Source organism: Drosophila yakuba, chromosome 3L (genome assembly GCF_016746365.2).
Source record: "Drosophila yakuba strain Tai18E2 chromosome 3L, Prin_Dyak_Tai18E2_2.1, whole genome shotgun sequence".
In the NCBI taxonomy this organism is placed as follows: Eukaryota; Metazoa; Arthropoda; class Insecta; order Diptera; family Drosophilidae; genus Drosophila; species Drosophila yakuba.
The window spans coordinates 4,846,718-4,869,960 of NC_052529.2; the positions used below are offsets into that span (position 1 = coordinate 4,846,718).

The 23,243-nt window shown below is 45.6% G+C and overlaps 4 protein-coding genes across 6 annotated transcripts in view; 2 read left to right on the forward strand and 2 right to left on the reverse strand.

The window, feature by feature from the left end:
- LOC6532924 (neurobeachin-like protein 1) overlaps positions 1 to 9,070 on the forward strand; it is a 32,431-nt gene extending 23,361 nt beyond the window's left edge. For all 3 annotated transcript variants that reach the window (XM_015194220.3, XM_039374017.2, XM_002093624.4), the window contains 11 exons: positions 1,506 to 1,649; positions 1,717 to 2,104; positions 2,161 to 2,329; positions 2,393 to 2,517; positions 2,580 to 2,887; positions 2,944 to 3,224; positions 3,280 to 3,631; positions 3,689 to 4,151; positions 4,209 to 4,323; positions 7,270 to 7,447; positions 7,524 to 9,070. In XM_015194220.3, the coding sequence (XP_015049706.1) occupies positions 1,506 to 1,649; positions 1,717 to 2,104; positions 2,161 to 2,329; positions 2,393 to 2,517; positions 2,580 to 2,887; positions 2,944 to 3,224; positions 3,280 to 3,631; positions 3,689 to 4,151; positions 4,209 to 4,323; positions 7,270 to 7,447; positions 7,524 to 7,689 (2,689 nt within the window). In that variant the 3' untranslated portion in view covers positions 7,690 to 9,070. The remainder of the gene's footprint in view (positions 1 to 1,505; positions 1,650 to 1,716; positions 2,105 to 2,160; positions 2,330 to 2,392; positions 2,518 to 2,579; positions 2,888 to 2,943; positions 3,225 to 3,279; positions 3,632 to 3,688; positions 4,152 to 4,208; positions 4,324 to 7,269; positions 7,448 to 7,523) is intronic.
- Positions 107 to 1,328, forward strand: LOC6532930 (cuticle protein 21). Its single transcript, XM_002093630.4, has 2 exons — positions 107 to 310; positions 388 to 1,328. The coding sequence occupies exons 1-2, from the start codon at positions 296 to 298 to the stop codon at positions 1,204 to 1,206; spliced, it is 834 nt and encodes a 277-aa protein (XP_002093666.1). The 5' UTR covers positions 107 to 295; the 3' UTR covers positions 1,207 to 1,328.
- A 47-nt stretch (positions 9,071 to 9,117) lies between the features above and the next one.
- On the reverse strand, positions 9,118 to 22,533 carry LOC6532933 (neural/ectodermal development factor IMP-L2). The gene is made up of 3 exons (XM_002093633.4): positions 22,309 to 22,533; positions 9,992 to 10,771; positions 9,118 to 9,911 (listed from the first exon to the last, which is right to left on the reverse strand). The coding sequence occupies exons 1-3, from the start codon at positions 22,312 to 22,314 to the stop codon at positions 9,897 to 9,899; spliced, it is 801 nt and encodes a 266-aa protein (XP_002093669.2). The 5' UTR covers positions 22,315 to 22,533; the 3' UTR covers positions 9,118 to 9,896.
- LOC120321475 lies at positions 11,675 to 11,886 on the reverse strand. The gene has a single exon (XM_039374020.2). The coding sequence runs from the start codon at positions 11,884 to 11,886 to the stop codon at positions 11,791 to 11,793; it is 96 nt and encodes a 31-aa protein (XP_039229954.1). The 3' UTR covers positions 11,675 to 11,790.
- Positions 22,534 to 23,243: the final 710 nt, after the last annotated feature.

The window sequence follows — 23,243 nt, forward strand, 5'->3', positions numbered from 1 at the left end:
AAAATTGGAGTACGTGCTGCGAATTTGGATCAAAAAAACGCGAGACGCAGACGCGTCCAAATGCTGGGTAGGAAGAGACCCCAAAAAGCGATGGTGTTGATGATGCGGGGGGCAAGGAGCTTGGACAATGGGCTACCATACGCAATTGGTACGCAGTTCCCTCAACGGAGCACCGCATGCAAATTTTGCGAACGCATCTGGGTATAAAAGTCGTGGTTTTTTTGTCCAAGGTATGTCAGTTCATTTTCGATAACCGACGGTGACAATCGCACTAAATCCCCACCCAAGCCTTACAATGAATCCTCTGGCGGTAAGTGATGGTGATAGCTTCGGCCAAGGGCCGTAGGATCAGGAGACTAACCTGGACACCATGGATCTTCCTCACAGGTTGTTGCAGTCCTCTCCTCGATGGCCCTTTCGGCTCAGGCTGGTCTGGTTGGCGCTCCTCTGGCCGCCGCTCCTCTGGGTGCTCCTCTGGGTGCTCCTCTGGCCTACTCCGCCCCTCTGGGAGCTGCTCCCTACTTCGCACCGGCTGCGTACTCCGCCCCCCTGGGCTACGGTGCTCCTTTGGGATACAACGCACCTCTGGTGGCTGGACCTGCTCCTCTGGTAGCCAAGACCTACGCTGCTGCTCCCTTCGCAGCTCCGTTCGCCGCTCCCATCGCTGCTCCAGTTGCTCCAGTTGCCCCAGTTGCTGCTCGCCTGGCTGCCCCAGTCGCTGCTCCCTTCGCTGCCCCAATTGCTCCAGTTGCCGCTCCCCTGGCCGCTCCAGTTGCCGCTCCCCTGGCCGCTCCAGTTGCTCCAGTTGCCGCTCCCCTGGCTGCTCCAGTTGCCGCTCCCCTGGCTGCTCCAGTTGCTGCACCCATCGCCACCGAGATCGTGGATGCCCACCCCCAGTACAAGTTCGCCTACGATGTCCAGGATACGCTGACTGGTGACTCCAAGACTCAGGAGGAGACCCGTGATGGTGATGTCGTGCGCGGATCCTACTCTCTGATCGAGCCCGATGGTTCCCGTCGCATTGTCAGCTACTACGCCGACTCCATCAACGGATTCAACGCTGTGGTGCAGAAGGATGTGCCCGTTGCTGTGGCCCCAGTTGCTCCCGTTCTGGCCAAGACCGTGGCTGCTCCAGTGGCTCCAGTTGTGGCTGCTGCCCCCGCTCCAGTCTTCGCCAAGACCCTGGCCGCTCCCATCGTCGCCTAAGTAGGAGAAGGAGGAGTAGGAGTCGTAATGGAAGGATTGACCGCAATTCGACAAAGGACTTTCATCTGTACATATTCGATTAATCATTGTCGAGCTATTAAATAACTTTCATCGCAAAAACACAAAATTAAAGAAATTCTGAAAACAAAAGATTGTATTTTCATTTTCAAACAAGGCGTTTTAGGTATAACAAATAATGCTTACAAAAGTCTTAGAATTATTTAAGTATTTTATAAATAATATTTCTCTTCATACTCAATAGTTTAAGGACTATACCTAAAATTGTGTGTTCTTTTTAGGGAAGTGGATGAGGAGTTCTGGAAGCTATCGCCACATGAGAACGTGGCGCGGATGCGTCTGAAACTGGAGCCCCAATTATATCCAAACAAACACGAAAATGCCGCCAATCTTCGCGACAATGCGACCAGTGCCTACGACACCAAGTAAGGCCAACCAAGTAGTCCCAAGTAGTGTCCTTCAAAATCTTATTTTGAATATCCTTAATCTTAGGGAAATCTCGGAATTTGACTCCACCATCAAGAATGCCGTGGTGCGCGATTTCCTGGCTGACGACGAAAGTTCCCAACTGGAGGAGGAACTGCGTCAACTGATCGACACGCAAGCGCAACAGGATGTGGCACTGGAGAAGCTAGTCATGTCCCAGGACTGTGAGCTGATCACACTGATGACCAAGGTGAAGGGACGCATAGAGGTTAACCAGAGCGTGTTCACGTTTGTGGACTTGAGTCCGCCAACGGAAGATGGTTCCAAATACGACTTCAGGTTCTCCACCAACAAGATACGTGAGGTGCATCTGCGAAAGTACAATCTGCGCAGAAGTGCTCTGGAAATCTTCCTGGTGGATCAGACCAGCTACTTCCTTAACTTTACAACAAAGGTGAGTTTTGCGTAATTAAAAACGTAGAGATTACCAATTTGTTTGTTTCTTTGAAGACTCGCAATAAAGTTTTCACGAAAATCGTGGGTCTACCGCTTCCAAACATACTCTACGGCTCGGGAAGATCGCCGGCTGAGCTGCTGAGAGCCTCGGGACTCACCCAGAGATGGATCAACCGTGAGATTTCCAACTTTGAATACTTGATGTACCTAAACACTATCGCAGGTAAGCAAGTAACACCTAATTAGCACTATAAATTTACCAAACTAACGTATTTCACACTAACAGGTCGATCCTACAATGATCTAAGCCAATACCCCGTCTTCCCCTGGATCCTTGCTGATTACACCAGTGACGTGCTGGATCTAACCGATCCCAAATCATTCCGTGACCTATCCAAACCAATTGGATGCGTAAGTATCGCTGACCTCAAAATAAGGTGATTAGTTACACGATATATTCATTTCAACCACAGATAAACCCGAAAAACGAGGCCGAGGTGCGCGGTAAATATGATTCATTCGAGGATCCCTCTGGTGCCATACCCAAGTTCCACTATGGAACCCACTACTCCAACTCGGCCGGCGTGCTCCACTATTTGCTCCGCGTTGAACCGTTCACCTCGCTGCACATTGAACTGCAGAGCGGTCGTTTCGATGTGGCCGATCGTCAATTCCACTCGATACCTCAGACGTGGAAGTTGCTGATGGACAATCCGAATGACGTGAAGGAGTTGATTCCCGAGTTCTTTTACTTCCCAGAGTTCCTCAAGAACATGAATAAGTAATGCATATGGTTATACCTTTAATTCATTAGATCTAATTGTATTCTTTTTGCAGATTTGACTTGGGCCACTTACAAATAACCAAAGAAAAGGTGGACGATGTCATATTGCCAGCTTGGGCCACAACACCGGAGGAGTTTATAGCTATACACCGACGGGCTTTGGAATCGGAGTATGTTAGCCAGCATCTGCACCACTGGATTGACCTGATCTTTGGGTACAAGCAGAAGGGACCCAAGGCAGCGGAGGCTCTAAACGTGTTCTACTATTGCTCCTATGAAGGAGCTGTGGACTTGGACAAGATCACCAATCCTGTCGAACGGGAGGCGGTTGAAGGTAATACTTTTAAGACATTAATAATATTTTTATTCACATCTATTAATTTTCCTAGGAATGATTAATAACTTTGGCCAAGTGCCTTCCCAGCTGCTGCGGGAGCCACATCCCCGACGACTTACCCAGGATGAGACAGCTCTCAAGCTCGTACGTGCTGAGCTCCGAAGGCCGGATCTCACACAGTTTCTGGACAAGGTGGTGCAGTACTACTGCGAGCTGTCCACGCCCAAGGATCCCATTGTGTACCTGAGTCCGCCGCGAAGTCCTCCGAGATCCTTCCTGCAGCTGAGTCCCGATGTTCTAGTCAGCATTTCCAAGTCTACCATACTGGGCTGCAATTCGTGGCTATCGTTCGATAAGGACCAGGGATTCCTGCTGGAAATTGATGCCACAACGGCTAATCTAAAGTAGGCGATGTTAAAATATTTTGCAATTCGGTCATATTAATGTACATCTCTTTGAAGGAACCGCAAGAGAATCTTTGGACCCTTCCACTCGTCACAGCAACCGCATTCACAGCTATTTGCGGTGAGCACGGATGGCAAGCTGCTTTATGCCGGCGGCATCTGGGATAACTCCTTAAGGGTGTACAATCTGAACAAGGGCAAGGCGGTGGCTTCGGTGACCCGCCACCTGGACATCATCACCTGCATAGCCCTGGACAATTGTGGCTCGTACTTGGTTACCGGCTCACGTGACTGCACCTGTATTGTGTGGAGCATCCAAACAAATCAGCAGGGTGGCGGATCCACCAACAACATTCCAGTTCATGCGCTGACGGGTCAGTCGCACCTTCAGGCCATTACCCAGCTGAACACCCAGAATAGCTATTCACCCAAGCCCTTGACGGTGCTCTATGGTCACGACGATGCCATTTGCAGTGTAGCCATCTACACGGAACTGGATCTGGTGGTCTCTGGATCCCTGGTAAGGACTAATAGCTAACTGAAGGGATTCTAGTAAAACAACTTTTTTGCTTTTCAGGATGGAACAGTTAACGTGTATACACTTCAGGAAGGTCAATTTGTTAGAACGCTTAAGCCCATTGGATGCACTGAGTCCTGTGTTCAAATCTCATTCGTAACCCTTTCTTATCATGGTAAGTTCTGAAAAACAAGTGTATATAATTGGTAGTCTCTTAGTCCCCCGCAACTGAAATCCAATCCTACAGTTTGAAAGCCATTGAGTAGTTGATTTCGCCTAAAAGTATGCACCGCAATTTTGGTATTTTAGTTCCACCTATTTATTTGTAAATATATGGTAGCAATTGGGCGTTCACAAAAAGTGACTTATCATTCATGCCGCTCTTTAACTTTATCAATTAAATTGATACTCGATACTTTGCCTAAGCCCACAGTTTACCGCCAATGTGGATTTACTGAATAAATTCCTGAACTCATACATCAGAGCTATTTCTGCGAAATTATTTAATCACAACTATTCGATCCATCTGAACAAAACTCAATTGACTCAGTGAAGAATAACTGATAAGAAAATTGACATGGGCTAACTTTTAATTGATAAACTCAGTGAAACGGAGCTTGCTCGGTTGACTCATAAGACGGCTGGTTATCTTTTCCCCACATACGACCACCTGAAACCCATAATCTCAGCCAATCAGCCCTCTTTCCTGTCCACCCATGGTGCCCGTAATCTTCCGATGAGGCGGTGGATACCTCACGTGCTACTGCGTAGCATTCCCATTATGTTTGAAGAGTGGGCAATCAAACAATTTAATCAGCCCTCCTATCGACAATTGCCACATAAGTGCGGCGATGAGAATCACGTGATTGTGTGGCCATGTGCCTCGCCTCGCTGCTCCCTCCTCCTCCACCGACTTGCTATATCATAATGATGTTGGAAATCGTCCGACTTTGCCCCATGCACACTGCTCGCCATATCTTATCGCGCGTTGCAGTTAAAGGCGATGGGGCTTAATCCAAATAAAAGCGTGTCTAACCCAGCGAGATCGTAAAGTGTACGAACCCCAGCAAGGTTAAGACTTTGTCGGTTTGTTCGGTTGGTTGGCAAGCTGAAAATGTATGCCTCGGAATTCCCCATCGTTCCTCATAGCAACACAGTCAAGGTGTTATTACCATAAAATAAAAAATCAGGGTTTTTTGATTTTGCACAAAAAACTATCACCGATGGTACGTGCCCGATAAAGAAATATCATAATTGCGCACTTGTACCGACCTAAATCAATTTACTTTCGATTATATTACGACAATGATTCATTGACCGTAATTAACATACTTATGATTATTGCTCTATATAATGGCGATGATTTTGGGAAAACGATTTCACAAATCACATTTTCGTCTAGCACGAGTTTTTTCTACAGCGTATTTTCAATCAAAAGGCTAAATGTTTCCGTTGTAGGAAAGATTTTAAATTTAAGTAAGTTTTACATACATATGTACATTAATTCCTATATGTTACTTCCATTCTCTTTGGGTTAATATAATATGGGATTACCCTAAAACGCGTGTTTAAAAACGAGCAAAACACGTTTTTAAATATCAAAGTAAGCGTGTAATGCCATTTACTCGCAATTCAACGTTCTGAAAATGAATATAATATGATTGTGCTGCCTGCACTTAACTTTCATTTTTGTTTGTTATACAATATTGGTCTTGTGATAATGCGAATCAATACTCGAAAGCCTCGAATTCCGTTTGCTTTGCATTCTGGCTACGAAATACGTCAAACCGATGGCGCCAGCTTGCATATCGAGTGCTTTAAATATGCAGCCAGCCATATAGATTCGCTAAGCCACTCGATTTTCGGGCAATCAGCTTGGACTCTTGAAAATTGATATACCACTTTCCTTCTCTTTCCCTGCCGCCAGTAAGCCGAGTATATAATGCCGGCTATAATGCATATAATGTAGCCACTTGCAGCCGTCCGCTTATCGTGTGAGTTAATACACACACTTCTGATTATAAATTCGCAACATCCGGCTGTGATCGGTTCAGAAATATGGAAATCGAATCGAATCGAAACGAATCGAATTGAAAAACGTCAGTCTCAGTTCATTTTCCAGGGCAATGATGGGCACTTAATTGCGTTCTTGTCGGGCCCCAATCAATTACATAGCCGCTAACGAAGACCCGATCCCCATCCATTAATTGACTATCAGTCCGCAACGAAACCCACCCATACACCCAAACGCATCCATATGCCCGACATCCGTACGACACTCGGTTCTCTGGCATTAACCCAACGTCGTTAATGGAATCAAATCGGTGGGGCGAACGAGCCCCGCGAACGAATCGCGCGTCACACAGTCACACGACCAACCAGTCCAACACCCCCCCACCCCCCTTCCCCATGTGCTCCTCCAATCCCCCCCACCTCACACCCCTCAGGCCGCCCATGTGCGCCGGCGATTCATTCATTTTTTAATTTCTAAGACGCAGCAGAAAATTTATGAAATAGTTGTAGTAAATTTTCGATGAAAGGCCCCAATAAAGATCAAGATATACGTATATACTTATATGCACAGATATTCACTGTGAGAGTTTTTGGTTTTTTTACTGAATGAACTGCAAGATTGGCCTAAACCAACCGGGCACGGTTTATACTAGTTATTTCTGTGCGCGTGGCCGGGTCACTTTAGGAAGTTCATTCAGATCCAATCTAGGGTATTTAGTGGCTCTTCCTTCTGAACGAGTTTCGCTGGGTGGCATTGGCACACAGCTACAGATACAGATACAGAGGTAGAGATACAGATACAGATACAGAGATAGAGATACAAGAGCCGCCACATAGCACGGATACTTGTGAAGATAAGAGCAACTACGCATTGCTCGGTCTTGGATGTAGTATGTCGCCATGTGATAATGTCTTTATGCGATGTCAGGTTATCAGCAGACCAGAGTGGGCCGGACCTCGTCTAATAGCATAATGGCATTTCCACTGCGTAGATTGACGCCACTACGCCCTGCCCCACATTCTGGCATCGCCGTGCTGATATGATCAAAGAATGCTGCAGATGTTTGAACCATGATTCTGATTTCCGTTCTATGTTCTTTATGCACAGGTCACATTGCGTTTAGTGCACTGGATGACACCTCGCACTCGGTGCACGTGTACAGCATCAATGGCTGCAGTCTGGGCTCCAAATATGTTTCCGGCAGGGTGACGGGATTGGCCAGTGCCTCCGACTATCTGGTGGTGGCTGATGATGCAGGCGACATCACCATGAGCCGGCTACATGGGTAAGAATGTGGCTATTATAAGACCGTTATTGAAATTAAGAACCCATTTAATGCCAGCTTACAACTTTCTTTGCAGCTTGAAGCCCGTCTTCGACATTCCGCTGCACGTGCCCATCCAGACGGTGGTGGTCACTCCGGGCAACACCCACATTCTGGCGCCGCTGCGAGACGGACGCCTGGCGGTGATCGCCGTGCAACTGCCCTCCGGCGGCAACAAGAAGCATTCCGTGCTAAATGTTTAGGTTCAGCAGGAGCTGGAACATAAACATTGCTAACCTACTGAATTCCCGAATTTTTACCCTCTGCTCTAGCATTAGTTGTAGTCGTTCTAGTTTCCCTCGTTCTGCTTTTAGCACACCCCCAGTTTTATTTAATGTGTCTTGTGGCATTTGTCATGATTTATTTTCTGTCTGTCTACCCTGCTACGTGACGTGCCAAACGCAAAGCCTTTGACCAACTCATAATTCCCAGAAAGTTGACAATTGTATCTAGAGGTATTCGGCAAGTCGATCGATTGCATTCGCGGAATTTTTATGCCAACTAAAGCATTATGTGCGTGTACACCTGTCTGGCCTGGTGATCCTCCATCCTGGGCGGCATAAAATGATGGATGGCACACTCCCCTTCTACGCCTGATGAAAATCTCAATAAATAAATAAATCATTCGTGGCGGTGCGCAGAGATAGCTCGACAAATGGGACGCAAGGAGGTGATTGGAGACGGAAAACTGGTTGTCGACGCACTTGGCAACCACCACCACTACTTCTCTCTGACTCACGAGCGACTTTCAAATTGGCCGAAATAAAAAAAAGAAAAAGAATGGAAACCGACAAACAGCGCCCGGCAACAGCGGCAAGGCGCTTAAAAAACAGCAACCGCTCGCTGAGATCAACGACGGCATCCAGCTGCTCGGTTGATCAAGAGAAACACTTTCGTTGCGCCCCTTTTCGCCTGCAGATACAACCAAAAATAGAGCCCAGAGATCTTTGTCCCATTAAGTACGCACACTCGGATCGCATGGTATTGCTACCCAATCATTGACAGAGCATTTCCAATTGAAGTATTACCACAGTCCGTCCACACAAAACCGTGATCCGTGATCCACATGTCAGACAATACCCAGTGGCAGAGCAAGAGATTCTATCTATTTCCATACCACCCATACCAACATTCCGATCCCCAAGCTTCTGCCTTTGATCTTAACGATTGTGCAAAAAAAAACCCCCGCAGACTCTGAAATCTGAATTTCCAAAGACATGCGACAATATCAAAGGTGACTTGAGAAGATACATACATATATATTTTACGAAACGTAATCGCATATATATAGCATAGAACTTTCGCACAAAATCGGGACGTGAGACGTGAGATTAGCCCCCAGCTTTGGAGCCACTGAATCAATACCTTTCTATATCTACTCCAGCAATATATAGTATATATCATCTGTGTACGTAAAGGTCCTTCGGATCGAGTTCGTTATTTGTTGTTAGGATCGTAACGCATTATATGGTAATACTGTTCAATGTATGTACGTAACTGTACGAGTTTATGTAGATAATAATGTGACTATTCGTAGTTCTGTAGATCTGTCAATAAAGTGAATGAAAAGCACCGTGAAAAGCACTCGTAACTGCTCGTTTTATTCACCTGCCGCCCATTGAGTAATAGCGTTTCACTTTTCTTGTATTTATTCAAAAACAATCGCTTGAAGGTTGGATTAAAACTAAGACTAAACAATTAGAAAAAACATATTTCAGTTCTATTACCTTATAAATTAAAACATAGTCGGGTAGCTTATGAAACCGATTAATTCCGTGAATACTATTCAGTGATTCTGTATGGGTGGCGATGCTGGATGAATTTGGTCGAACAATAAATTAGTGGTAGAAATGATGGGTGCATACGAATAAATACGAATTGGGTGGGTGAGATTGACTGATTGAATTAATTGTTGATTGATTGATACAAGTGCTTGGGCTGCGGTGCCCTTAAGTAAACGGCCAATTAGTTTAAATATGTTAACTAGAGCTGCCTGAATCGCTAGGAACAATCATTGCTACTTATTAAGAACCAAAGAGGTGTGATTACAAGCTGATAACTAATGCTATAATTGAAGAAAACCATAAAGTAGTTGCTATAATTCGAATGCTTTACACGTGACTGCTATTCGAGGATAATAAGTGGGAAAATTAGTGTCTAAGCCGGCATTAGATACGATTGATTACCTGGACTACGAGCTAGATGGTGCTTAAACCTAAATTGTACATAATTGTAAATCGTATGACCTTTTGATCCATCATATTTTCATCTTTTTTTTTTTGTGTATTTTTTCTAAGCATATTTCTTTTCTTTTCACGCATCTTCGAAGGCATTTGATCTATCTAACTAACTAGATGAATTTCCGTCGTCAATCCAATAGCCTTTTGTCACCTTTCTGGTGGTAGGATCTTTAGTTTTCCTCATTCTGCAAGAACAAGCAAAGAAGAAGGGATGGGATTACTTAGGATGAGTTGGTATAACCAGGTGAGCACGGGGAATACTTACAAGTACGGGATACACGAAGGTGTCGGCGGTGTCCTTGCCGACGACGTTGCGGGCTATGCACTTGTAGTTGCCCATGTCCTCCCATTTGATCTCGGAGATGAGGAGATCGCCGTTGGGCAGCACCCTGTGGCGATGTCCCTGCACGATCTCCTTGTTATCGTTGTTCAGCCAGGTGATCTCGGCACGGGGACGGGCGTGCACGCGGCAGGGCAGCTGGATGTTGGAGCCCATCAGGTCCAGATGCGTCTTCTCGGTGTAGATGATGCGCGGCTTCTGGGCACCCGGATAGGTCTTCTCCGGCGTCAGGCGAGAGGAGCGTGGTGGATGCACCACTGTGCTGGCATAGATGGTCTTGGAGCCAGTGCGCCCCACACACGTGTAGGTGCGTGCCTCGCTCAGCACGTGGTCGATGATGTGCGACGAACGGACGCGTACAATGGCACTGGGCGCCTCCTCGGCCACCTGATTGGAGTCCAGATCATCGAGTTCCGAGCGTGGCAGATGACCCACCACCCACTGGATTTTGGGCACCTGGGAGCCCATCATCTCGCAAACGATCTCGATGGTGGCTCCATCCGTCTGCTGCAGCTTGGTCGGCGGCGTCTTGGTGAACTTGAGCCAATCGGCTTCGAAGGCTCGGTTGCGTGGCTTCTCCTCCTCCGCCTCGATGGAGTTGTCCACGTCGTTGCTATCGTCTACCAGGTCCACGGCTCTTCCGCGGACAGTGGCGATACTGCCGAACAGCAGCAGCGCTAAGGCGCACACATGTAAATTCATTTTCTGCAAGATCGACAGACAGAGAGAGAGAGGCGAAATCGGAAGTGAGTTCAAAGTTCAAACAGCGGCAGTCGTACGACTCTAATATAGGTTAATAAACCCCAGAGCAACGTGATGCGATTAGCTCGCGTTTCCAGCCAGTCATCCATCCCCCACTTGGTCCCCCTCCCCCACCACTTATCACCTACTATTAATCAGGGGAGGTCTTCGGAGTCTATTTCCCCGATAAGAACGCAAGGCCTTCAGCCGGCGGACTCTAGAACATTACTAGCACTTGCGAAATGTGCTAATGCCTCTCGGAGTCTGGAATTTAGAATTTAGAATTCGGCATCCTTTTCCGACCCCTAAGAGATCTTCGCCATTCACAACGTATTTCACAATGACACGTCAACGGAAAGACAAAAAAAAAAAAAAAAAAGAAGAATTGACAAACCGAAAATGATATAAGATTCTTGCGTGGGCCGAATCGAATCGAATCAGAGGCAGAAATCGAAAACGGAATGACTCGCGGTATGTGACGTCAATTTAAATTCGAATACTACAGCCTGATTCGAATTCACACTCACTTCACCCACACTCTTTAGACGCAGATCAAGGGCCAATGTGTCCATAGTCTAGACTGGACGAGCTGCGTGACCGATTAATTATTCAAATATGTAGTTTCGAGGGTATTATGTATGATTGTGTTGGTTTCAGTTTTGGTTTTGGTAGCCCCACAAAAAGTCATTCGCCAATCGCTGGCGAATGTTGCATCAGACGCTTTTTGCCCTTCGACGGTGATTTTTGTACTGCTGGGATTTTCTACGAATTCGAATTAAAAAAAAAAAAAAACACGGAACTGCGACAACAAATCACCTATAGCCTGTTCACCTATTCACCTATCTATTGTTAACGCACATTACTCACCCTTTGATTTGATTTCTTTTTTCTCTTCCGGTAAAAAATGTTTGCAAATTTCTCCCCAACGTTGGACGATGATACGCGTTTATCAGGTGGTATAGCAGGAGCAGGTCGGCTTATCGTTATGTTATGAACGAATTTATCAGCTCTATGTTGTGGTGGCTCCTGGTCTGGGCTTTCTGGTTGAAGTTGAGCAGCAGTTGGCTTAGCACTGACATAGGTCCGGCCCTGGATGCCGTCTTGGAGGTCGTGCAGCTCAGTGTTGGCGGAATCTTGGCTGCTTGCCGGTCTGTCTTGGGCAAGTATGGATCGTATTGAAACTGATGGATGCTGTGCTCGGGTGTAGCAGTTCAGGATCAGGATCAGGATCGTGTGATTGGGCGGTGGAAGTGTGTGTTAACTCAGGCGGCGTAGCGTATATCTAGCTGACGACTCTGGCACATTCGATCCTCGTGGCGGTATCAGTGCTCCTTGGATGTGGACGTCGACTTGGTCTGATACTTGCTGGTGGCTGTATGATTGGCGCGGCACTCGTTTGAATACGCACGGTTCATCGACATTACACTCGAATCAAGGTGTGTTGGTTTTTTTGGCTTAAAGGGGGTTTTGGGGGGATTGCTGGCTGCGATTGCGGTTCACGGCGAATTAAAAAAGCGAGGATCACGGATCGGCTTAGTTCACTGCGGCTTCGAATCAGTTGGCTTCGGCGGCTCTCAAAAGTCGTGTTCAACAGCTGGAAACTGTAACAGAACTGAATTGGTGGCCGCAGCGCTGTTCCATTTATATGCGACGCCGGCTCACTCACACTCACACTCACACAATCACACTCGCACTCACACTCACACTAGCACTCATACTCACACTCAGACTCACACTCACACTCACATTCACATTCACACTCACTTGTGGCGCTCCCGGCTCTCTCAGATCGTCATTCTTTATGCGACCGCCGCACCGGGAAGGTGCGGAACAAAACAGACATAACCGGACGGGGGATTCGATTATCCGCCTCTGGATCTGGCTTTCCACCGCCTAATTGCGTCCACTGTCCAGAGTCGGAGGTCTGAAAACTGAGGTGTCACGGGAATAGCTCAATGAGTCCCTTGGGTTTCCGGCTCTTATACCATTTCAGTTCGATGTTCAGCACTAACCATATCATCAATATCCATGTGCAGACTTGCAGCTCGTAAGAACATGCAAGAGTGTTTGAGATCCTATGACTTTCTATCTCAGGTAAAATTTATGGTGTTGTGGTATGATACCTAAATATAAAAGGTGCTAAATAGACTCAAAGCAATTTGGTGTTTCACACAGCTCCGTTAATATTCATGAATCATTTCGAAGTGCAAAGTATTTTATTAGTTTAGGTTACTGAATGAGCACTGTAGTTGTCAAAGCCATTAATTTTAACTGCATGGTTTAAATTCATTTTTACGAATTTATTTTGTAATCCATAACCAATCTCCCAATTAATAACCACCCATGAGAATCAGAACTTAAAGCCCGTTGACGGTGCGCACCGCATTCAAATGTCTGGCCAAGAACAGACCACTTCGTTTTTTATTTTTTTTTTGTATTTTGTGGCCCAGTCTTCAGAGTGGTTGGCTTGGAGATCGGATTGACGCAGGAGGAGGTGCAGTGGCACTGACATGGTGCAAGGTTCCATTAGCCGAGACCGTGTCTGAGTTCGAGTACGATTCCGACTCCAAGTCACTGGCTTGTCCGGCCATCTGTCCAATCTGTCCGTGCGATCGCCTCATTGCAATCAAGTGTGAGTGCCAGTTTGTCTGCGGCGTTCGTTGGCTGAATGAGGAGCGATGGAGGAGGAGCGGCAGGTGGATGGGGAGGTACGATACCACAAGCTACACTGCGCGAAAGCATCTATGACTTACGCTACAATAAGCAGCAATTTGATGCAAAATGAATTCAATGGATCTAGTCTCATTTCCCTCCAATTCACTCATTTCGATACATTTTTCTTTACAGATACACAATGGTTGTGCCCCCTTTTTTCAGTGCACTGCTGATTGGCTGCTCGTAAATGTAAGTGAATATCAGCGGCCAGGGGGACGCGGTGGTCAGGGCAACGCGGTCCAAACTAGTCTGAGCTGGCGTTGCCGGCCGGGAGCTTGGAGCTCCGAGCTCTGGAAACTGGCGGCCGCGGGCTGGGAAGCGGAGGTGCAGTTAAAATGGCAGACAGACTGGCAGCCACATCGCGTGTTCGCTTTCCGCTGTTGCCGGGCGGCAGCCGCTTGTGGTCAGGAGATGGCGGGGGGAAGCGGAGGAAGGGGAGAGAGATACTGAGGCACCGCGACTAGTTTCTTCCTTCGCTTTATCGACAAGCCACATCGACAACTAGATTCAATTCTACGAGTAATTTATTTATTGCACGTTACACAAATCGTCCGACCGCAGACGGGTCTCCCACCGCCTCACCGCCCAACTGAAAAGTACCCCCCTCCACGCCCATGTGTCAACCACTTTGCCGCCCCCCTACCCCCAAGCACTTGGCAGCGGCAACGAGCCAGCCACAAAGCGAAATTCAATTGAGAGAAAAATCTTGCAGGTGCTTGAAATTGTGTCTCGTGCCGCCGCCACCCCTTGGCCCGCCACCACCCCTCGAGCCACCAAGATCAGTGCCTCCTCCTCCACTGCGTCCCCCTAGACACCTTCGAGTGCTGCTCCTCCGCCTGCTCCTCATCATGAGCAGCAGCCTTGGACGGCACACCTCAAAGCGCTGGCAACGATATCGTAACGCTGACGTAAGGGGCACTGAATTGAAATGGCCTTTTGATGCGACTTGGGGAGCACTTTCTACAATAGGAGGCACTGTCGGCGGCGATCCGATCCGATACGATCCATTCCATTCCGTTCCGATCCGATCCCCTCACGTAACATTCGCCAGTGACGCGCGGTCAGGGGTTGCACTTCCTAGATGAGAGGTGCGCACACACGGATGCAATTGAGCGGATTCAAGCGGGGCAATCAGAAATAAAAATCGGATATTTCGAGTGTAAATTGAATTTGATAGCCCCCAATAAAGGCTGATGAAAGTGTGGCATTATATCACCGATATAACAACGTAGAAATCAATCAGCAGTCATGATTCACAAGTGGAAAAGAACTTGGGAATTATAAGCTATTAAAGTACAAGGAAGGGAAAATGTTTGACTCATTGCTACTCTTTTAAAAAATGGTTTTTAAGAGCTCAGCTAATGTCTAAGTAAAGTTATCGTAGCATACTTTTATGATTCTTTAGCTTTATAATATATATATTATATTATATTATATTATATATATTTCAGTGGCTGTCCCAAATGAGATCACCGTGCATTGAATTGGATTGGAATCGGAACCGTCTTGACTGCGGCTTGGCATACATATTCATGTGGCCATCGACTTGGGCGATCGTCACCGGCCGGCACCAATATCACCGATCTCCGATTATCAACGCCCCTCCGATCTCGATCTCGATCTCAGGTGGACGGACGGCCGGCGTTGTCCAGCGGCATTGTCATCGAAGTCTTTCGTGCGAAGCGTAGATTTATAGGTTCCATTTCCTAGAAACGATCGATGTCTGGTTTTCACTCCGCACACCCAGCCACCTATGTTGTATACACCATACCATACCGAAACCGTGTTGTATGTGGAGGGAGAGGTAGAGGTAGAGGCAGAGGTCGAGGTCTGGCCCCCCCGTCACTCTGTTTTATTTCAGTTATTTCTTTCCATAGAGCTGACTGAAAATCGTACGATTGTTTGCCGAGTTGATGGCACAAATTATTGCATCATGACAATGGACGATCGGAGACTCGTGCATGTGCATGGGTAAGCCAAATTGGCCCGCTTCCGCTAATGGGTAATGGGTAATGGGTAAATCTCTTCGTGAACCACCGCACCAAGCGGCACCACTCTGCATCTACATCTACATCTACATCTACGTCTACCACATCGCACCACTCGAACGGCCCGCATCGTTTGCACTTTTCTGCTAATTAACGTCGTGCCAGCGATAGCAACACCTCCAGAGCCGCAGAGATACAAAGCAGCAACACACCACCGGAACCAGTCGATGGAAGGGGTGCACTGAGAGAAACGCAACGACACCGAGCATGTGTGGTCTATATGGGGCTGCATACCAAAGCTAATGCAAATCGGACTACTTTTAAGGATAATATGGGAGTATAGGTTTAAATGGCTGGGAACAAGTCAGAAAGTATGCATTTTTTTGATGTATCTACAGATTGCCTACACAGCCTGATTATGAATAGTGCACCCGATTTCTTGCAGTGCAGTTCGGGAAGGGGTCGGGGAAACGGCCCATTCAAAGTGAGACGCTGGGACGGCGGGACGGACGGATAGAGCAGGAGACGGAGATATGAACCGAGACAGACCGAGAGTTCGGGGAAAAGATAGTGCAACATGCAACTGGCAACTGGCAAGACCAGTCGGCCAGATACATTCACAGATACAGATACACAGCTACAGCTACAGCTACAGCTACAGCTACAGCTAGATACAGATACTGCTACAGGTACAGATACAGATGCATTCGGTGAATTGCAGGTTGTCGGTGTGACTGTAGCAGCCAGTGGAACTCTGGTGACGACGTGAGAAAATTCATGTTCATGCCACAAATTCTGTGCCGTTTTCACAGTGTTGTTTCTTACCCCTCCAACCCCTCGCCCGTTGCCTGCTGTCATTGATAGGGTCGGGTTGGAAACCGCCTAGCAACAGGCCAACTTCTCGGGCTCTAGGCCGACTTTTCGACTCGATCTCCTCTGGCTGTTTGCTAAAGATCGGTACAAAGGCAGAACGCCGCTATGAGCTCGTGTCGCCTTGGCAGCGCTATATGAAAGGTCAGTTCAGGGAATTGGTATCTGGAAAATGGACAATCGCAATCGGACAGCACGTCCGACCGAATAACTTCTGGGCCATGAATGCTATTTCGCCCGGTATTTGTTGTTTCCCTGAAAGTCAGCTTACAGCTTACAATAAATTATTTCCTTTAGGAGCTAGCGATCGTCAAGATCTGTAAGTACATTATCATAATCCAATGCCATTGTAACTGGTTCACCTTATAAAGGCTTGAGTTAAGGCAGCTGTATCCTGTCTATCCTTAGAAAACCTCTGTAGTACACAAAGCAAAGTGTTTGACCTATAGTTAATGCATGAATGCAATAATGTTATGAGTGAGTTGCAATGAATCATGACAGTTTTGGCGGTGATTCCTCTTTGGAGGTGGGTAAATCACGGCAAAGTTGATTGGTCTGAATTGCTTGACCCGTAAACTTGAACTGAATGGTTCCTGATAAGCGCCCACTCCACTCGCCGATCTCTCCGCTGCTCTTGGGCAATGCCCGATTCTCTATAGCCGTTCTACATCATAACGAGATCGAGATCGAAATCGAGATCTCGACGCACACACACACACACACTGGCACACACACTTCCCGCATGTGTGTGCAATGTAATGTAATGTTCGGTGTACAGTGCCGAGCATAGCGAACAAATGGAATGGAAAATTTTTGAAACCGCATATCAAGTTTCTTCGCTTTATGTGAAATGTGGAAAATTTTACGACAAATCCGAATGAAATGTAATTATCGCTAATTGCTCAATGGCTGTGGGTAGTTAATGGCTGCTCTGGGACTCTCGAAACTGAACACTAAAAGCTGAAATCTGAAAACTGAAAATTCAAATCTGGCGGCTTATCAGCGAAGGTGACGGAATTGAAATCGGAATTGAAAGCGGACTTCCTCGTCGCATATTCATGGCTTACAAATCAGCATTCGGCAATTGTAATATGTATCAATTAAGGAGCGCTATTAATGCCAGCACGGCTTCGGAGTAATGCGACTCTCTGGCATTCCTCGAATGCCACACATTTGGGTGCTCACATTTTGGGTCTCCGGTTACCCAGACGCGAGGTTATAGTACATATGTACATATATATGTACCTCTTCTGTTTGTTGTGCAAGAAAAGTAAAAATAAAACAAAATCCAAGAGAGGGCTGTGATACTGTGATACTCCGGCTCTCGCCCAATTTGCGTTCCGATTGCATCAGCCATTTAAGCCGATCCGTAACCCCGCCCCTATACCGCTACCCCCACCCCCCCGTACATGACCACCAATGTCTGAATACACTCTTCACCTCTTCACTGCAGCGCAAAGGTAAGCCGGGTTTTAGAGCATAACCCCGAGACCAACTCACGATCATGGAGGGAGGTAGACGGAGGCAGACCCCCGATGAGTCATTTCCATTCGCTCTTTGGGCAAATGAATACACTCGAACAGCAAACGGGCTGGGTCACACCAAAGAGCATCGAACTGGCGGCGAATTAGCATTGCCTACATGTCCAAATTCTGCGTAGTACTGTGCCATATAAGCCACCAGGTATTCGGAGTTAAATTTCTCGGAAACATAAAACTATAGTGTGGGATTTTCTATTGATTACCAATTCACTTAATACGTTTTCATTGAGTGTTATAATATTATTGGTATTTGAACTAGATATTGTTAAAAGTAAAGTATTTGATTAATTTTACTGAATGTGTCTTCTTACACAGAAAGATACAATGAACTACAATGACTACGTTTCCGATATTAGAGGTATGAGTAGTAGAACGTGACTTATGTGTCCAATCATCGGAACCCACCGCCTTCCCCCCTCTTCATAGACAGCTCTTATCTTCGCTATATTCCGTTCTAATTGTAATCATTCCATTATAATGAATTGGCTAAGGAAAACAACAAGAGAAGGCACGAAAAAGAGGTTAAGATTTGGAAACCGAAGGCGTAATACCCTTACACCATATTTCGTGGTGTTTAGAAAACAGAACTAGGATAAAGTATTTGCTGTTCTATTACCCGAAAGAGAGTTCCTTTAATTAAAATTTAGATGGAAACCTTAGATATGGGGAGCTCTTACAAATACTGATAAGCAGGTGGGTTGTATTGCTCAGCGATTATAAAAAGATCTATTAGTAACACCTGCATTTTTGGGGTTGTAAATAATCGTATTAGCAGGAAAAATACACCTGTTTATAAAAATGTATATGAATTTAACTTGCTTTCAGGGTAGCAGAAGTAGCATAGTCAAATGAAATCATCAGATCGAGAGATCCAAGCAAAAGACCTCCTAAAGTGGCAGCATCCCCCCTTTTTTTTTGGATTGGGTTGGCTGATGACGTCTGATGACGTGTGGGGCGATGTTGTTCGCAACTGGAGCGTTGTTATCGTCGCCACCATCAACGCGCCAAGTTCAATAGAGCTTGAAAAACAATTATGAAAACAAAAACATGTATGTCGAAAAGGGGGCTCGTTGCCCACACACACACTCACAGATATATATACATATATACACAGCGGTATGCAAGGGCATGGAAAAGAGGGGCGTGGCAGAAGTGGGGGGTATATCAACGAGGACGGGGCCGCCAATTAAAGATTCCTTCTAATTGTATTTTGAATGTGCGCCAGTGTGTGTGTGCGCAATTGATATATATATCAGTATTCCAGCGATTCATTAGTGTGCAGCATAATTGAGTGCCCCGCTGTGTGGGTGTGTGTGTATGTGTATGTGTGAGTGGATAAGCACACAGCATCAGTTGGGGGCTCGTCTCTCTCTCTTCTCTCACACATACACACACACTCACCCATACTCACACGGATGGGGAGCAGCAACGGAGGCAGCAAAAGAGCCGAATGCGCTCTCTCTCTTATCGATCGCTTGCTAATTGGAATATTGCGAATAAAACTGCGATTGTGACGCATTTGAACTCGCGACCCTCCCCTCTCTCTCTCTCTCTCTCCATCACCCCCCTCCCACTTCGACACCCTACCCCCCTTCGCCCACAAACTAATTTCATTGCGAAAATGTCGAAGGCAACGATTTTTTTTTGCTTAGTCTTTTTTTTTTGATTCGCATTTAATAAAATTGCAATTTATTACAAAAGCGATCTGATTATTAATTGCTTGTGAATTGATTTCGATTCAGAATCGAACGATAGTGGTTCCCAGGGGCTGTTGCGAGGGGGGTGGGCGGTGGTGGGGCAACTGCCTGCGTGACCAGCGCAACGTCAGGCTCAAAAAAGCAAAAAAAAAAAAATAAAAAAAAAAATTAAAAAAAGTGAGCATGTAACCGATTCTGGTTGGAAGCCGGCTTTAAAAGTGCTTCCAAAGGTGCATGTGCAACAGCATGTGGATGTGGATGTGGATGTGGATGTGGATGTGGAGATGGAGATGTTCAGCGGATCACGTAGCCAGCGCTCCACTTGGAAAACTTTAAACCTCAAACTAAAAAACAATTGGGAAGGTCTCGAGCTGACGCGCCACTCAATGCATAGTCACTTTTTTCTAAGCCAAGAAACTGACTCAGCAATCGGCGAAATGCAGATCGGATTAACCCATGGCCATTTGCATTTCCTTGTGCCATTTCTAACCATATCATTCAAGGTATCAGCATATCTCCAATATCTGGAACAAAAGCTGCGTTTGCTACTTAGGTTAAACATTGCTAGATCTATAATACTTTTCAAAAAGGTGAAAAATATCTGTCTTGCTATCTAAACTTTGTGCTTTCTAAAAAGTTCTGGTAATAACTAAAAAAAACATTCTAGTTTCCAAAACTACATGTGTTATGAGTTTCAGTCATTCTAGATGTATGGTATATTCGAGAACGCACTGGTTACTTAAATGTAATAATGATTTGCTTAAATGTGCTTTCTAATTCATGAAATATTTCTATTCAGCAGAACTAATGCATTTAGGCAATCAAGAACAAAAACAGAGGGTTAAAATTGGCGCCTTTCAATAAGCAGATAATGAATGTAGACCAAACTGCACAAGTTCGCACAGTTCTCAATGACAAATACAAATTCCGGCCGAGGAGATGGAAAAACAAAAATCGGCCAACGAATATTCATAATATTTTGCTTAAGTTTTGTTTGACAATTGGCATTCTTCTCACGCTCGATCGCCTCTGAGGACTTTGTTTACTCTGGATTTCCAGCTCTTTGGCGAATAAAAGCACATTTCTGCCAAAATAATGCACTTATCATTATTGCCCGGCTTTTGAGAAGCAAAACAACAACAGATTCGAATCCGATATCAGGGTAACCTACAGACCAACTGGCGACTTTCTCGTAATAACTAAGATCTCGTAGTGCCTGATATGGCAATAGGCTGTTGCCTAGGGCGATAACAAATCATTTTTGTTGCACAATTAAAAATCACGAGTGTGCTAAATTAAAGATGAAATGTTTCAATTAAATCGTTTTAGAATTGACCCTTCGAACCCACGTCACATGAATCAAACATGAGAATACTGCTAATTTTTAGCACTTTCATACCGAAAAGTTGTGAATTGATGGCACGAGATCAAAAACTGGTATAAATGTATAATAGATGTACAACCGCTTAAAGCTCAAAGTCGAGATACATTTCGATTGCTAGGCGATGAGTCAAACGGAGGAAGCTGCTCTACGAGTTATATGGATGCTTTTGAACCCCGAACCCCAATTAAGTGGGCTATCTTTCCTGTTAAATCGTGGTTTCTAGGCGGCTTCATACAATATTATTGAGGAAGGTTTTCATTTCATATGCCGCTATAGAGATTAGTCAGTTTTTGGTGGAATATTTATACCCGTTACTCGTAGAGTAAAAGGGTATACTAGATTCGTTGAAAAGTATGTAACAGGCAGAAGGAAGGGTTTCCGACCATATAAAGTATATATATTCTTGATCAGGACCAATAGCCGAGTCGATATGACCATGTCCGTCTGTCCGTCTGTCCGTCTGTCCGTCTGTCTGTCCGTCCGTATGAACGCTGTGATCTCAGGAACTACAAAAGCTAGAAAGTTGAGATTAAGCATACAGACTCCAGAGACATAGACGCAGCGCAAGTTTGTCGATTCATGTTGCCACGCCCACTCTAACGCCCACAAACCGCCCAAAACTGCCACGCCCACACTTTTGAAAAATGTTTTGATATTTTTTCATTTTTGTATTGGTCTTGTAAATTTCTATCGATTTGCCAGAAAATTTTTTACCACGCCCACTCTAACGCCCACAAACCGCCCAAAGCTGCTACGCCCACACTTTTGAAAAATGTTTTGATATTTTTTCATTTTTGTATTGGTCTTGTAAATTTCTATCGATTTGCCAAAAAAAATGTTGCCACGCCCACTCTAACGCCCACAAACCGCCCAAAGCTGCTACGCCCACACTTTTGAAAAATGTTTCGATATTTTTTCATTTTTGTATTAGTCTTGTAAGTTTCTATCGATTTGCCAAAAAACGTTCTGCCACGCCCACTATAACGCCTACAAACCGCCAAAAACTGTGTTTAAGACTCTCCTTCTCCCTTCCACTAGCTGAGTAACGGGTATCAGATAGTCGGGGAACTCGACTATAGCGTTCTCTCTTGTTTTTAATTGCAGTTGTAGAACGGTTAACACTTATTTTGCAATCATTTAAATAAAATAGGAAAATGTGTCACAACATTGACATTTACTTGACATTTAAAGACCAAAATATATAGGTTCCCCACTAATCAGAGAAATTAAATTGTTTAATACTTGTCCTAAATCCCGCCATATGCTTATGTTAGTACACTTATTTAGCTATTGACCAGCATCCTACCTGCATATTTTTTGGTTTATTAGATGACTCGCTCACTCGAACCTTCGATGGCACTTTCACTAGAGTTCTAGAACTTTGGCTGGAGTTTCCGGTGGAAATGGAATGCGTTGAGGTGGGCTTTCGATTTCACTTGGGTTAAAACAGTTTTACTCTCGACACAATATATATGCGAATATATATGGTCGATTCTCGGTGGAGCTCCGTTCTGCTCGAGATGTGGCGAGTGATGATGGACTGTGTGGCGGAAGATTGAGCGTCCATGCTTTTATATCTGGCATCTGGCATGGGCATGGGTATGGGTATGGGCATGCCCGAACCGAACCAAAAATCAACAAGTGGGCGAACGCGGGACGAACGGACAAACGAACAAACGGACAAACGGACGCATGGACGAACGGACGAGCGAGCAAATTGGACTCTACAGGGGCTTTAATAACAGTTATGGCGTCGGCACTCTTCACAGATACGAAATACAGATACAGTATCTCAATCCGCATTCGTTTTCTGTATCTGTATCTGTGGCCGCTGCCTTCGTGTTCACGCTCGGGTTTCTTATATTTTTTCGTTAGCCCCAAAAAGGGGGTGGCCAACAGGGGATGGGATGGCTGTAGCTTTGAGTTACTTGTTGCTCCCCTTTGATTGATTGACTCGCAAAGAAAATTTCATGCAAATTTATTATTTTAAATCACATTTTTCTCATTAACATTCGCAGAAGATTGGATCGGCTGTGTTCGGATCGGACTGGAAATCAAATGAAATGAAATGCGTGCCCCAAATGCATATAAAAATCAGTACGGTTTTTTACAGTACACTCAAGCCCCTCGATCCCATAAATTACCATATGGCGATGACTCTGGCAAGGATCAATAGATGTCAGTCAATTGCTTGAGGAGGTGCATTCTGAGGCCCACCAACATGGATGGAATCCGACTTTG